Raw genomic sequence first — 17151 nt, 5'->3', positions numbered from 1 at the left:
ACTGGCAGTAGCACTGTATGGACACTGAGAAATGCAACTAGCAGTGGCACAGTATGGACACTGAGACAGGTAACTTGCAGCTGAGCAATATGGACACTGAGAAAGATAACTGGCAGCGACACAGTATGGACACTGAGAAGGGTAACTGGTAGTGGCCTAGTATGGACACTATGAAAGCTAACTAGCAGCAGTCCAGTATGGATACTGTGAAGGAGAACTGGCAGTGGCACAGTATGGACAATGAGAAAGGTAGTTGGCAGTGGCACAGTATGGACACTGAGAAAGGTGACTGGCAGTGACCCAGTATGGACACTGAGAAAGTGAACTGGCACCAAGGCAGTATGGACACTGAGAAGGTAACTGGCAGTGACAGAGTATGAACACTTAGAAATGTAACTGTCAGCAGTGCCTAATATGAATGACAGTAGTATACTATGCCTGATGTCTGCAGCTTCACTCTTCATAGACTCTGACTAAATGATCAAAATGTGACTAGTGGGTATGTGCCAAAGGTGCACTTCTTAGCATTCAGAAAGCACTTTTGGAGATGTTGGGGAAAGGGTGGACTGATTAGTACAATGTCATTTTCATCAGCATAATGATGACATGACAGATGAAGGATGGGAATATTAGCTTATTTCAGTTTCCAATTCTTTTTAGTGAAATCAGTTTTAGTGAGATTGGCACAACTGAATATATCATCATCTATAGTTATTATAAAATCGTTTAACATTTTTAATACTCTGGTACTTAAAAGAGCAGTCAATGTTTGGGGTAAATATAGTACACATTGTTGCATTCCATATATTAAGCACCTTGCATTTAAAAGGATTAAGAAGAATTATTCTTTGAAATGTCAAAAGCATGAGTAATATCTACCACAACTTCAAAATAAGTGGGCATTCAAACACACACACATAGACATGCAGACATACATGCGCATATGCACATACACAATGACATACACAGTCACGCACATGCACAAGTGCATGTGTATACACAAACACACACACACACACACACACACACATGCTCAGAAATACAATTTCATAGTACATGCAAAGTGCCTCAAATTCTAATTCCAAGTTCACTACTATCATTGGAAAAATGTGCATGGTGACAAACTAAGGACATTTTCTCAACTTTAACAGTATTTACCATGACATGCAGTTATTACATCACACACAACACCATTCAAAGTACAATTTGTAGTCAACTGCCATTCAAACAAACTACACGTGTTAACAATAGCGGTCTCACATTAATGTATGTGTACACTTTTCCTTTCCTTAATAGTACAAAAGAGTTAATTAGCTTCAGGATAATGACCTCTAATGATATTGTTTGAAGCCTGTACTATGGCTTTTGATCTTTAAGAATTGTTAAAGTTATACTTACAGTGCAGCTGTCTTCAAGGACAGTATATGTGAACTTGCTGTTGCCTTCGGCTTTAATTTCAGCTTCTGTTGAAGTTAACAGTTTTAGTGCCTTCTTTACATTGCCATTCTCTGCATCGATGTAGGCAATGCTGTTCTTGCAGTGATAAGTGATGCGCTGTGAGGCACGAGCAGAGAGAAGTCGAAGGAATGCAAGCTGGACTTCTGTAACTTCTACTTCAAGGTCCGCACTTCCGTACGAGAACTGGATACCAACAAATTGCCACAATTACTGAAAACCCTTGGAAAAAATTATACTTAATCTAATACTGATCATTTTAACTAGTTGGACACTGCATACATCTTTTTTACCTGTCATGTTACAAAGACTTTTTCAAATATCACATTTGGACAATCTCTTCAAAGACAAATTTGGATAATGTGTTATTTGATTAAAACAGTATTTTCTCTCTCAAACTGCTCTAAAATGGATTTTCCTTCTCTTTATCTCTCTCATACACAGCTGTCTTGGATTTCATTTAGATGCATTTTTAAATTCCATTTTTGACAAATGTTTTTTCTTTTGAACTATGGTTACTTCAGTAAAGCTGTTTTATACCTTAGATATTAAAATGCATATGTTTTTTTTTTTTGAGTGGGTTATTGCACTTTTCATTGTTCTGAGTAATAAGAGTATTTCTTTCTTACCTGGAATCCACCTTCAATAGCTTCTCCAAACCAGGTATGCTTTGTGGCACTCTTGGTAGCTGTTGTCCAACTTTTATGTGGGATCTTATTTGCAGTGGCATTAATACATGTCTCCCCAGTCTCCATGTTGCAATACACTTTAATGGCATCCATCTTACATCCTTGATTAGGATCAACCCAATATTCCCCTGGAAAACAAAGAAAAAACAAAGTAAACTACAAAATCTGATTTTTTTAAAGAAAATAAATGTGGATGTAGGTATATCAATTTAGAGGTATTTTTAGCAGTAGATTAGCATATAGGTGCACTTTTTTGTTAGTTCATTGCTTTTGTGTTAAACTGAAAATGTATAAAGCAACATAGTGAGGTAAATATTTATATGAATTCCACTTACACTAAACAGACAGGAAGGAATGACAGTGGCACTGTGTTTTACAGGAGTGCAAGACACAAGGTATAGAAAAAGTGCCAATACATAGTACACAATAGCAGCAGGCCTATAATGCTATAATGAATGAAAATGAGGGTATAGTCACGTCTAATGACTGTATTGAACTAGATGCAGTTTTCATGAGCACACCTGTCACAGTTGTTAGTGCTGCTGTTTCATAGATGGTTCTCCAGTTTGCCTTTCGCATGGGGTGCCTTCTATATGCAGCTTGCATGTTCTCTCCATTTTTGCTTTGGTTTATGCTGAGTGCTTTGGTTTCCATCCATATACCAAAAATCTGCAGTGAGACAAATTAGCAATCCTCCAAAACTGTCTGTAGGTGTATGGAGGTGGGTTTGTGTGTGTATGCGGGGGGGGGGGTGCCTGCCTCTGTGTGTGTGTGTGTGTGTGTGTGTGTGTGTGTGTGTGTGTGTGTGTGTGTGTATGTCAGAGTGTGTGTGTGTTTGTGTTTATGTGCAAATGTGTATGTTGTTGTGACTTCAGCAATGGTCTGGTATGTCTCTGAATTGTACCCACTGAGTGCTGGTATACAGTCTGACCTTCTGAGCAAACTTGAATAGGATAAAGCAAGTATCAGCAACTGAATTAATTACATAATTACTGTCTAAGAAACAGTATAGCTGACATTCGTCATAATGTGTCTGCAACTGTCCAAATTAATTTCAGAATAGAGAAGTGACCTTGACTTGGTTAAAAATAGGATTGGACACTTTAAAAATGACCTATTTCATGGTTCTACGGAAGCAGAAGCTGTAAAAAAGTGACAATTGTGAAGTGATGGAACTAAGGGAGAAGTTCATGCATTATAAAATATGAGGTTTAGTGAGGAGCATGTAGTAAAAGCCAAGTACAAAAATGAACATTCCTAGCTGTACACGTCAGTACAAAACCATTAAACAAATACATAATACATGGCAGATTTTGTCAACAATGTCAAGAATGGCTCTGTATTACTACTGGATAACCAGTCTAATGCACACCTATATTTATTTATATACACATAAAGGAGTGTGTTTGTATGTGTGCATATTGTTGCAGAATGTCAAAAAAAAAATTCTTGTCACGAGATCAACTGCAACAGAACTCAAATTGTTCTGTCTTGTAGCAGGAGCAATGTTAAATCCCTTTTTTGAGTTTTCTCTTATTCCTGATTCAATGTTTTTTAGTCAACATTCAATTGGTTTACAAAAATGCAATTGTGAGATGAAAATATAATTTTATATGTATATTAATTCTTTTTTTATACTGGTAATTTTAAAGAGGTGTTGTTTTAGAGTGGACTGAAACTTGTTGAAGGATTAGATGAATTTAACAGAATTAAGGATGGACAGCTATGTTGTGTGATCAAGTATTGAAAAATAGGTCGTCAGTTATAAGTAGTTTATTTAGTGTGGCTCACAGATTGTTGATCATAGGAGTTAGATATCCAAGATTGCAGATAAAGTTTTTTGGGTGAAGTCTGTCTGCCAGGTAGGGAATGGTGCTTAGATTCAGTAGTTAAAATAGAAGGAATCCTACAAAAAGGGCTAACCTATGTCACATTAGGAGTCATTTAATTTTGGACGGAGTGATACAGTAGTATTCCACTAGTCATGAAAGGATAATGGATCTGCATTTATTATTAGCTGTGTCTGGAAGAAGGTAATTTTTTTTTTTTTTTTGCAGATGTGGCTAATGGGAGTTCATATTCTAATTCAGGTAGTTAACACCTAAATCCTTTCCATTAATTGATGTTTACTAATTTGCATCTCATTCGAAATATTTAATTTTTGACATTTGTAAGTGAAATCATGTTAGGCATAATTTTGGATTTATGTTGAGAATTATAAAATGCAATATTTATTTTTGTTGTTTAATCTGCATTTGAGAGATGCTTTTGTTGTGCTTTTACAATAAGAAATTCCAGGATCATCCATCCTGTGAAAAAAGGTGTTGACCAGGTCTCGCTGATTTGGGATTCAGGGAGCTCAAAGTATGGTTGTGTATTGGCTAGAGAGCATAGGAATCAGTTGTAATGCTTTTTTGTCTGCTATAAGTCATGCAAGTTTTTGCAGAACTGCCCACCAAGCAGGTGTGATCAGTGGTGCCCTGTATAGTAGCAAATGCTTAGAAAGTAAAATTTCCCTATAAAGTTAGGAATAGGTCTGAAACTTAATAATCATTGTGGCATTGTGCAGAATTAAGCTTAGAGCAGCTAACTTGCACATGGAATAGCACTACCATATCCTAACATTATAGAATATCTTGACGTTAACCCCAGAAAATAGTTTGTGTACTGAATAGCTCTACCATATCCTAGCATTATATAACGTCCTGCCCATAACACCAGAAACTGCCCTAGGAGACCCCTGTTATATCCAATCCTTAATCCTAAAAAACAACCCTATTACCAGACTGGACAACATGAATATACAATTTCAAAATGTGTTCTGGCCAGCTTGATACAATTGTGCATCTTAAGGCAAAGTAGCAATTGTCTCATGTTAATCATTAAACAAAATAACACGGTATGTGAGAGATGTATATACACAACTTCCTTGGAGGCAAAAATCTTGCATACACACACTCCAAGTCTTTGCACCCTAATTATGAATATGATTCTATCATAGTCCATGTGGGCGTAAATGACTTGAGATGTACCTCACTGGACTATATGAAAAGAGACATAATGAATATCTCTCAGAATATGTGTCACAGATAGGTACAAGCCTTTCATTGAGCACCAGTCTACCTTCACCAAAGATGATGCTACAGTATGGATGTGTAATTATTGATTTTAACAATTGTTTTAGTTTCTGGTCTCACTTCAGCGGAATCCAAAATCTGTCAGCATGGAAGGACATAGTCAACACGTGATGTTGTTTTGCCAAGGATGGGCTGCATCTGTCCCTCCTGGGCTTTAGGATATTGGCTAAAACTTTATCCACCCCTTAGAGTCTTTGTTAGGCAATGGCAAAATGACAAAACTACCAAAAAAGTGAAAACGTTTCCAAGCAACCTTAAGGGGTTACTGTTCATTGCTTAGAACCTAAACAAAAATTCTACACCCTTCAAGCCTCCTTACTCTGGTGAATGCAGATGTCTGTGCTGTGACTGAGACTTGGTTTTAAGCCACAGGAAGTACTCAAGCAGTCCAAGGCAACAGTGCCTTCCACACATTTAGACCAACAGCAGCACAGAGTGGGTCCACAGGTGGAGGTGTCACAATGTATGTTAGAAACAAACATACCTGCAGGTTGGTTAAATGAGATGATACCATGGAGTTCACCTACCTGCAAGTAGCCATAGATAAGGTCCCTCACCATATCATGGCTGGCTACAGGTCAACATCTATGCCCCTGTAGTCTCATAACTGTTACTTAAACCTACTAGAAACACTCACCATCCAACCAAACACCTTATTTATGGATAACTTTAACTACCCTTCTACAGACTGGCAAGATTACACTAACTCAAACTCACAGGCACCATGCTTCCTAGACTTTATTAACACTAACATTCCGGACCAGATAATGCACACTTCAATTAAATGATCAAGCATACTAAATCTGGTACTAACAATCATCAGAGATTGTTGCAACCTCCCCCCACCACCACCACCATGTCACATCCTCACTAGTGAGGTCCGATCCTTTGAAGCAAAAATCAACCTGGAAAACCCAGCAAAACCAGTAACAGTTAGAAACTATTCTAAGGTAAACTACATCCTATTAAGTGAGAGTTTGTCAAAATTCAGGGCTCCTTCTAACCCCAATACCACAGCTAACAATGAAGAATTTTTCATAGAGTCTTATAAAATCATATTAATGGTTCCATAGAGGTTGTCATACCTACCAGAAGTAAAGCCAAAACAAACACTAAAAAAAACTACACGGTAGGAATCCTCACCTAAACAGCATATATAATAAAAGAAAAAAGCTCATTGCCAAAAGGGCTCTTTTATACAACAAAACAAGAAACTAAAATGTCTGTTTAAGTCCAACAAGGCCACCTACATGTTCAGGATAACCTCACAGGCTAAGTACAATCACAAGGCTTTCCTTAGGTATGTCTGGAACTTTAAAGGTAACACACAGCAGTGTGTTATTTATTTATTTATTTATTTATTTTATTTTACATTTGTTAACCGGGTTAGTCTGGCTGAGCTTTTGGCTCATTTTCATCAGAGACCCGGTGAGAAAAGCTCCTCTGGACTAGAAAACAATTTATTAAATTTTAGTAACGTAGTAGTAACAATCAGCTATAGGATCTTACAATCAGAGACCAGGAGAGAAAAAAAAAGCTCCTCAGGCAATTCAATTATACAGAGTATTAACAATTGGCAGACAAGTGTGCGAGTTGCTACAAACTAGGTTTTAAACAATTAGCAGAAGTAAAAGTGACTAGTTACAATATTATTTTAGCTGCTTAGAGCAAAATGAGTTAATAGTTAGGCAGATGCTTATTTAAAGTGGGTAGGATCTGGTTGTATAGGAGTTTGAAAACAAGAAAGGAAAGTAGGAATGGCTAGTAGGAGATGTAGGGGGTGTGGAGTATAGGAGACAGACAAACATACCTGAGCTACCAACAATACTACCTTCACCAATCAGGGTGACATGAGAAATCTACTGGCTGATAAATTCATCTCAGACTTCACCCCCCCCCCCCATTTCCCCCAGGTCCACCAGGTGAAATCCCTTCCAACTATTAGCAGGGATCAGGTGCTGGCAACACTCACTAAAACCAAGAACACCAGAAAACCTGGTTCAAGGCACCAGAGAGCACTCCTGCAATACCAGGCTACAACTCTTACCGCACCTTTCGGCCACCAAACCAGGATTGAAACACTAAAGGTGGAGGAGTGTCCATATTCACTAAGGATATTCACACCACCAGGCTAGTTGCCCAACTCAATGCGTCTGAAATTCTCCAGGTAAGACTGCAATCCAAATTGTAGCTTGCAACAGATCCCCCACCATGCTCCAAGATTCTCACTGCACCTTTCTAAACATACTGGAAAATATTAAGATACAACCAAACACCCTAATACTGGGTGATTTCAACTACCCTGTCATTAACTGGGAAAACTACTTGTGTACCAACACCTTTGCCCAACGGTTTTTGGAATTCATAAATTCCAATGCCCTGGATCAACTAATCCATAGTCCCACCAGGGGCTCCAATATGGTCACTACCAACATGGGAAATCGATGCTCCACACCTACGGTCACCACCTCGTTGGTCAGGTCAGACCATAAGCTAATCACACTTAACATCTACATCCCATCCCCACACCTCAGTAAGCAAACTTCCATAAAAAACTTCTCCAAAGCCAACTTCATGCATCTCAAGTCAGAAGTGACAAACTTCATGACACCCATGCAGATGGGAACTGAAAATTCGACTGCTGAGTCCTACACTAAGGCACTGTATGAGCACATCTACTCGTGCATGAATCGTGGCATCCCAAATAGAACCAAGATGCTCTCCTCCAAAAAAAGGAAGCCAATCTGGTGGTCCCCTGCCATAAACAAAGTTTACAACAAAAGAAAGAAACTGTTGCAGAAAAGAGGAAAATCTCAGGATGAAAAAAACTCCCTTACCAGCCTCAGTAAAAAGCTAAGATCCCGCATAAAATCCTCCAAAGCTAGTTACGAAAATAAAATTGCCAAAGATTCCAAAGACAACCACAAGGCATTCTATAACTATGTCAAGAATCTAAATGGCAATGCTAGGATGTGCTCTCAGCTACAACAGAATGGCATTAAATATACTGATCCCAAGGATATTGCCAATATCTTGGCAGATTGATTCAGTGCCAACTTCACCCCCCTCTCACCCCCCAAATGGCCCATCTCAATACTGGAGGATTGCCAAACTCTGGTAATAACGGCCACACAGGTAAAAAATGCACTCTCCAAAGCTAAGAATACAGCATCCATGGGACCAGATGACATCCCGGGCTGTATACTACATGAACTACAAAATGAGCTGGCACCTTACCTAAGTGTCATGTTTAATCATACCCTCACCTCAGGCTTCATGCCCACTGAGTGGCACACAGCTACAGTTATCCCACTCCACAAGAGGGGATCCACCTTAAATCCCGGGAACTACCATGCCATCAGTCTGATGAGCTTGATCTGCAAGGCCATGTTACGTATTATAATGGAACTTATAAACAAAGATATTGGCAACCTTCAAACTCTGGACCCCACCCAGTTTGGGTTCGTGAAGGGCCAATCTTGACTCCTGAACCTGATTGGCTTCTTCAAATTAGTCTTCAGAGCCGTGGACAAGGGTAAGGCAGTCCACACAGTCTATCTGGACATTGCCAAGGCCTTTGACACCATCCCCCACTCTGGAATCATAGATAAACTTACTAAGTTGGCATTAATCCCTACGTCACTCAATGCGTTGCCAACTGGTTTACTGACAAAACCCACACTGTAAAAGTAGCTGACTGCAAATCCATCTCCAGACAAGTGATAAGTGGAGTACCTCAGGGTTCAGTCCTGGGACCGCTCTTGTTTGGCATCTACTTCTCTGAAATACAGGCCAACACTAGGGGACTCTGGATAACAAAGTTTGCAGATGACTGCAAACTGGGAGCCATTATTGAATCCCCAAATGATGTGGATACTCTACAAAAGGGCCTTACAGAAATAGATGCTTGGTGCCAGTGCCATGGGCTGAAGCTCAATGCTAAAAAATGTATAGTTATCCTCTTTGGGAAAAAACATGTGTGAGACCACCACCACCAAGAGACAGATCTCCAGTGAGTACCCCAGGAGTCTGTGCAGAGCCCACACTTGTTTGGTAGCTACTTCTCAGATGTCCCAGCTAAAATTCAAGGAGTCTGACTCAACAAGTTTGCAAATGACTGCAAACTAAGAGCAATTATAGATTCCCCCAAGACAACAACATCTTGCAAGACAGTCTAACACAGATAAATGACTTGTTCTCAAAGCCATGGCCTAAATCTCAATGCCAAAATGCATTATAATGCCCTTTGTGAAATTGACAACCCATGAAAATTACTCCATCAATAAAAGAGTTGACCTAGTAGTAACAGATCTGGGAACATATGTCATCAGCAATCTGTCCTTTGACCAAAACGAAGATAAGATTGTAAGAAAATCATTCTATGTTGCTCACTTATAGGTAAGGGTATGGCGTACAGGTACAAGACAGTTACAGTACCACTCTATTCAGCACTTGCCAAACCTATCATTGAATACAGTACACTACAGTACAGACTCTTGCAACAGCTGTAATGCCCACAAAGGTTTCTCAACAAGAGAATTCAGGGCATGAATATCCTGCCCAACACTGATCCCTTAAATGCATTCTCTCTGTATTTACTCCCTACAGGCTGCTGGGAGGAGATCTTTACTTAACTTTGAGGGTTTTTTCAGACCCATCCCTAAGCAAACAGCACCAAAATCACTATATTCAGTGATCTGAACTTTGCTTCTGACATAAACAGAACATGCTGGCGTGACAAATGTGTGTCCCAAAGAACCCGTGTACTATGGAACAGGCTCCTCATCCATGTAAAACAGAGTTCATCTCTGACACTATTCAAATGAAACCTTGACAATTGGATGTGTTATCATTAATTTACCCCCCTGTCTGTCCCTGATGTCCCTTATGGACAGAGGCTGTCAATAAGAATAGAATTATCCTAACTAACACCCCCTTATAACCACTTAAATACAACTTTACTAGCATGCCCCACTCCATACTGATGCTCATGATACTTGGGACCCAAATGGTTTGGGGAGTGTGACTAGGATCATGAGGGCAGGGCACTTTGGGTCATTAGTCTAGTAACAACCTATGAACCTATAAAATATTACCACATCATAACCTTACAGTGTAATAAATTTAAAAGTGTCCAAATAGCAAGGTAATAAATGCCAAATAACTGCAGCTGTCTCTGACCTATAGTTAAATAAATGATCTTGTAATAACATTCTACCTAGGAGATAATTCACAGCAATGAGGATGAGTAGGTTTTAGAAATACCACTTCTCATGTTCCATGACCCTTCACTGACCATTAATTTTTCTCCTTCATTTAAATACCTCCTTTCCACTAGCTTTCTTAACTTTTGTAATGTGGGTACTTCTTCTTAATGTAGTGTGGTCCAGAAGAGTTGAAATAAGAGCTGTGCATTTCAATTATAAATGAGAAGAAATGCAAATATGCCTCACTAACAAATGAAACCCACAACAAAAACCTCACGGCAGCCATGTTTTAATGTTATACTTTAAGCACTTTGCAAGATTTAATGGCGACTATGAAGAGATAAATGACAGTAACTGATTGCTGCAGTTTAATGACCAATCTCATCAAACAATTTCTTCATTTCTAAAATTTCATAACTTTGTTAACCATGCAGAAAACATGATTCAAATACTAGACATAATAGCGAGAGCTGATGAGCAGTGTTTTATCACTTGAAAAAAAAAAAGGAAAACAACCTACCACTCTTAAATTCAGGATGGCAGAATTTCAGATCACGGCAGTTACGAGCTGGATTCTTCTGTGAGCCATCTGGACTTATTATGTTTTCTATCTGGCTGTTTATTGATTTTAGTGTAGCTGTAATTTCACTTGCATGAGCAGCTCCATTTGAATCATCATACTGAAATCCATACTGATAACCTGTAGAGTCTCCTTTATCTGGTTGTGGTGGCAATGGTCCAGGACCTTGACAACATGGCCCAGGTGGGCCAGGTGGGCCGGGAAGTCCTTGATTACCAGGATGACCCTATAAAGTACAAATATTTTATAAACTGGTTAATGGATGCATCATTAGTATTCAGTTTATAATGAATGATATTACAACGGGGGGGGGGTCCTTAGATAATGAATGATGTTACAACAGAGGAGGATGTGCTTTGATTTCCATTGCACTACATAATGACAAAATGCATGCAACAAATGAGTCTTCTTTCTATTGTATAAATAATGGAAAAGTAATGGCTATCTTGAAGTAACCATATACAACTAGCTAAGTATTCATCCCACACTAGCAAGTATTGCTAGCTAAATAAAAAAGGGAAATTCTAATTGGCTATAGAGACTGTCATCAGTAAGAAATGATGCTGAAGAACTCACTCCATTGATAAGTACGTATCAGTCTCATTTTCCATGAACCTTCACTAACCATTCATTTTTCTCCTCCATTTAAATACCTCCTTTCCACTATCTTTCTTAACTTTTGTAATGTGGGTACTTCTTCTTAATGTAGTGTGGTCCAGAACAGCTGAAACAAGAACTGTGCAATTCATTGACTGAACAGTTCTAGCTGCATAAAGTAGAATGTTTTGCATGTTAAGCTACTAGATCAATGCCCACATACCCTTCTTTGATTGTTTGCTTCATATCCTTATTGTACATAAGCTAACCCTTAACTATTGTCTGACCTGTGCAAGAAGGCAAATCTGCAGCAGCTATTTCCTTCATTCTATCTCTTTATGTAAGAGAGATAATTTCTGTCAATTCTATTCTACAGCAACTGGTCATATGACGCTGAGTTCATTGGAACCCAGATCAACTATGACAAAGGCAGAGATCTCCCTGAACCTGTAGACCTATCTTATGAAATATGCAGCTGATCTTAAGACTACCAGCAGTCATCAAGCCCCATATAAAGTACAGAAGCAAAAAAAAAAAATGTTTTCTTTAGTCCCTCTTCAAGAAGATATGCAGACAATCCAGCAACTAAATGTATGTTTTAAAATAAAATATCCACAAAAGTGTTGCTCGTTATTACTCATATTTCTATAAACAGCTATTTATTTTTTGTTTGCATTTTTATTAAGGAAAATTATCTTTAAATTCAAAGTAGGTTTTAAAAGTTCACTGCATTCTAAAATTATTTCTTTAATTCTTGGATATCATTATGTTAGCTATTTTGCAACCAGCTGGAAAAAAGTCCCAAAGGAGCAACTCTTGTTCTTAATGCTGATATCTAAGTGACTTCTATAAAATGCTCAATATTTCTAATAATGCTACAGGGCTGATTGATTTGCACTTATATTTTCTTATTTGCCTATTTATTTGCTTATTTATTTATTTATTTATTTATTAACCAATTGGGTGTGCTGGCCCAAAGGTCTTTTTTAACCATTATACAATAGTTAAGGATAAAAAAGTAGAAGATGATTTTAAATACTAAGTATATACTATTGGTCAATAAGTTTAGCAAAAACTGTGCAGGTTGGTTTTGAGCACTTGGCATACCTCTCAACTGTCCCACTTTTCATAGAATGTACAGATGTTTGCCTGATATTTTTTATCTGTTCCTCATAAAATTTGTGGTTTTCTGGATTTTTGTGGCAAATCAGTAATGATTGAATTCACTGAATAATGACAATCATTTGAGTCTCAGACTTCATATCTTTCTGAAAATGCATGGTAACACAAGACCATTTATACTAGGAACTTTCTAAGTTTGTAAGAGTAATATTTAAAATTTGTCCTGATTCTGGGAGCTTTGTCCCTCCATTATTTTTGGCTTTGTCCAGATCTTTTGTGCTCAAAGGTTGAGAGCTAGGGCCCTTGGAAGTATTTGAAATATAGTATGTACCTTTCAGTGTGTAAATATACAATTACCTAGAATCTCTGAAGCATTTGTACTTGTTTTCTGAGAGAAGATATTCCTTTAGTTTTTTGTGTGTGTGTTTATTGCTTTTTGACATCTATAGCTAGACAGTTTCAGCAGGTAGGTACAAAATGCCAAAATTCTTTTAAACCTACTGTTGAATTCTTGTAAGAGAAACAATTTCTTCATTATGTCATTGGTTCCTTTAAGGCTAAAAGTAGAGGTTTTTAATTAGAAGTTTAGAGAAAATGGAGAATACTTTCATTTTATCACATGTCTGAATGGAATAGTGGGTTTAGTGGTATCTGTGGTCAGAGACAGCCAATTAAGCTTTTAGAGAAACAGGCAGACAGATGCATAGGATTAGCTGGATATATACATTGACATATTTTGTATACTACAATATATCTTTAACTAGGGGAGGGATTTTAGAGGAATTAAACAATGGGAAGGTCATACTCTAATTTGTTTTTTACAATGGCAGGCTTCAATAACTACAGTCACTGATTCACAGAGCCCATTCTAAATAAAGGCATTGGCATACTTTATTGATGCATTGGGTTCTTTAAACTTTTTTTCAATCAGAAAGTTATTTTGATATGCACCATTTTCTCTTTGAAACAACAAGACACCTGAAGCATGAAAATCAGTCCTACAAATGTGGATTACTCTCCTGCATGAGTTCCTATCTATTTCAATAAACATTTTTCTTGTATATCAGACTCATACAATATGATTTAACAGAATTATTGCAGCATTTCCTTCATTTGAACTGACCTAGACTATAAGATATGAGAAAGTAGCTACATTTGAAACTTACTTAAACAAATTGACACTTTAATCTAAACTATTTAGAGAACAAATACATTAAACATCAAATAGAGCAAGAAACTGAATATTTTTACCTTCAGCATCTATAAACACAATAAGATGGATAGACAGATATCAAAGTGGTCTCCAGCTGCCTCCACAGTTATGCCACAGTGCTATTGATTAAACAAGTGCACCATTTCAGAGTTGGTAGACTGGACCCCTCATAATTATTCCAGCTTAATAATCATCAGGGTCACCCGTTTTCAGTAATGAGATTACCAGTTTTACAAATGTATGTGTGATTCTGAATAAAATGTTGGAATGGGTTACTGCAAGCATGTCAACGCATTCTTCATTACTGCCCATTAACCAACCTAACACTTCAATACGTAGATCGGCCATCAGGAAAATAAACAAACTGTTCAAGTGATATCTGGAAGATTATCTGCTCTAAGCTGAAATTAAACCTTTCTGTTCCTGATATGCTATTGTAACAAAATGATGCTATTTGGAGGAGGTGGGGTTGATGGCAGGCCACTTGTTTCACTACAGACAAGTCAAGCTCTACTTTCTTCACATGATGTATTACTTTTAGGAGTCCCACCAGACTTTGTAAGCTATCATACATTCTCAGAAGAGAGATGGCATTGTTCCTATGCAAAGGAGATCAGAATGGCATGCAATAGCAAATAAGATGGCAATCCATACAACTTTGTATTCTTTTTGTGAAGAAGACATCGCCAGCTACACCTATATGTCATGGAAAGGCATTTGGGACATAACACAGCCAAGTTCTCTTAATTAAGGCTTGCCAGATCTCCCCAGGTGATTTGAAAGGAAGACCCTTTCTGATGAGTCTGCACCCCTATCAAGTCAGCATAGCAGCTATATGTAAAGAAGAAAACGCCCAGCTTGAGAGTGAAATGGTGGGAAGCATCCCATATTGCAGCTGTGATTTTGTTACAATGAAACAACTGTACTATAGTCATCATAAGGATTGCAGCTATAGAATAAATCCTTACAGCATGTAAGAGTACTGAATTTATTTTGCTTTCCAAAGTGCATCCCATTCCCACAAATGGTTAGAGGCTGTGGGTGCCAGCCAGAACTCGAAGACATTAATTATTATTATTATGAAATGTAATCTCTAATTTGCACATGATGGACCCTCCTTTCTCCAAGGAAAAATGATCTTAGACTTAGTATATGTAAGTTGCAGGAGTAGGGGATGCATTTTTGAGGGGGATGTGCATAGGGCAAAACTGCTCTACAAAAATGACTTAACAGCTTTTGAATTTAAGTAGTTGTATTATTTGCCAAATTTCTGTTATTGCATCTGTGAAAGTCGATCACACAACTTTTAATGTCAGTGGGCTCATTAGGTCAAAAGAAGGCAAAATGAGTTTTACTGTGATGAAATTCAAGTCCCATGTAGGAGAGCTACGACTGCTGTGTGTCCTATGGTGATGAAAATGTTCTAAGGAATTTATTTAATTCTGTAATTCTGTCAAGAAAAATAGTAATTTCTCTATGTGTTGGCTTTTGTAGTTCTGTGAGCCCCAAATCACCATGCAGAAGGGTGACTTAGCCATGAACGTAGCTGTTTAGTAGCTGTTTGTTGTTTAATCTGCACTTGAGCTGCTTTTGATGTGCTTTTACAATAACAAATTCCGGGATCATTCATTTTGTGACTGAAGGTGTTTAGCTTGGTTGGGTAGGAAGAAATCCAGGAAGCTCAAAGTTTGGTAGTTTATTGGTTAAAGGGCATAAACATCAATTTTAAAGTGTTTTTCTCTACTATAAATCAATCAAGTTTGCAAGGCTCTTTGTTCACTTAGAGAGAACTCTGCAACACTTTTCAAGTGTTTCAACTACATCTAGAGCCATCCAAGCTAAGATAAGAATATTTTCTTGATTTACTGCACCTGTATTTGCTTTAGACAGTGATCACTAATGTTTTGAACATTTTTAAAGCAGTTATTTAATTTGTGGCAAAAATAGTAATTCCTGTGTTTATTTGCTTTTCTAGCTCTGTGTGCCTCCAAACCACCTTGCAGAAGGGTGTAGTCAGGGACTTGTTTGTTGTTTAATCTGTACTTGAGAGCTACTTTTGCTGTGCTTTTACATTAAGAAAATCCCAAGATCATCCAGCTTGTGGCAGAAGGTGATTACCTGGTCTGCCTAAGTAGGGAAGCACTCCATGAAGTTCAAAGTGTGATGTTTATTGGCTATAGGGTATAAGAGACAATTTTCAAGCTTTTATTCGCTATTATAAATCAGGGAAGTTTGCAAAAGCCTCTGTTCACTTTAAGATAACTCTGCAACACTTTTCAAGTGTTTCCACTGTATCCAAGGCCATCCAAACTAAGACTTGCTTTATACAGTAATCACTACTAATGTTTTGAGCATTTTTAAAGTGTTTAATTCTGTGACAAAACAGTCTTTTCACTCTTTTTTTTTTGGCTTTCCTAGTTCTTTGTGTCTACAAATCACCTTGCAAAAGTACAGATTAGCCAGGTACTTAGTTGTTGGTAGTTTTGTTGTTTAATCTACATTTGAGAGCTGCTGTTGCTGTGCTTTTATATTAACAAATCACAGGATCATCCATCTTGAAGCAGATGATGTTTACCTGGTCTCCGAGTTGGAAAATAATCCAGAAAGTTTAAAGTGTGGTTGTCTGATGGGTAGAGGTCATAGAAGGCAGTTTTTCTGCATTTTTCTACTAAACATCATGCCAGTTTGCAAGGCTGTTTGCTCAGTTACAGAGAACTCTGCAATGCTTTTCAAGTGTTTCAGTTGGAACCAGTCACCCAAGCTTAGATAAGAATATTTTCTTAATTTACTGTACTTGTACTTCATTTATACAGTAATCACTACTGCTGCTTGTAATCATTTTAAAGCTTTTATTTCATTTTGTGGTAAAAATAGTTATTTCTCATTTTGTTGGCTTTTCTAGAGCTGTGGGCTTCCAAACTGCCTTGTAGAAGGATGAATTTAGCCAGGGACTTTGCCATCTGGTAGCTGTTTGTTGTTTAATCTACACTTGAGCACTGCTTTTGCTGTTCTTTTACATGAAGAAATTGCAGGATCACACATCTTGTGGCAGGAGATGTATACCTGGTCTCTCTGAGTTAGAAAGCATTCCAGGAACATCAAAGTGTGGTTGTTTATTGGCCAGAGGGCATTGTAGTCAGTTGAAAAATTG

The 17151-nt window shown here is 37.8% G+C and overlaps 1 protein-coding gene across 1 annotated transcript in view; it reads right to left on the bottom strand.

Moving 5' to 3' along the window:
• COL3A1 (collagen type III alpha 1 chain) overlaps positions 1–17151 on the bottom strand; it is a 323606-nt gene that overhangs the window by 20191 nt on the left and 286264 nt on the right. The window contains exons 48-50 of the mRNA XM_044075159.1: positions 11009–11294; positions 2085–2272; positions 1399–1641 (exon numbers count right to left, since the gene is read on the bottom strand). Coding sequence (XP_043931094.1) covers positions 1399–1641; positions 2085–2272; positions 11009–11294 — 717 coding nt within the window. The remainder of the gene's footprint in view (positions 1–1398; positions 1642–2084; positions 2273–11008; positions 11295–17151) is intronic.

This window comes from Protopterus annectens, chromosome 6.part0 (assembly GCF_019279795.1).
Source record: "Protopterus annectens isolate FY-2018-M chromosome 6.part0, PAN1.0, whole genome shotgun sequence".
Taxonomy (NCBI): Eukaryota; Metazoa; Chordata; order Ceratodontiformes; family Protopteridae; genus Protopterus; species Protopterus annectens.
Note: the sequence above shows the minus strand (reverse complement) of the source record. Positions and strands in the feature narration are given on the sequence as shown.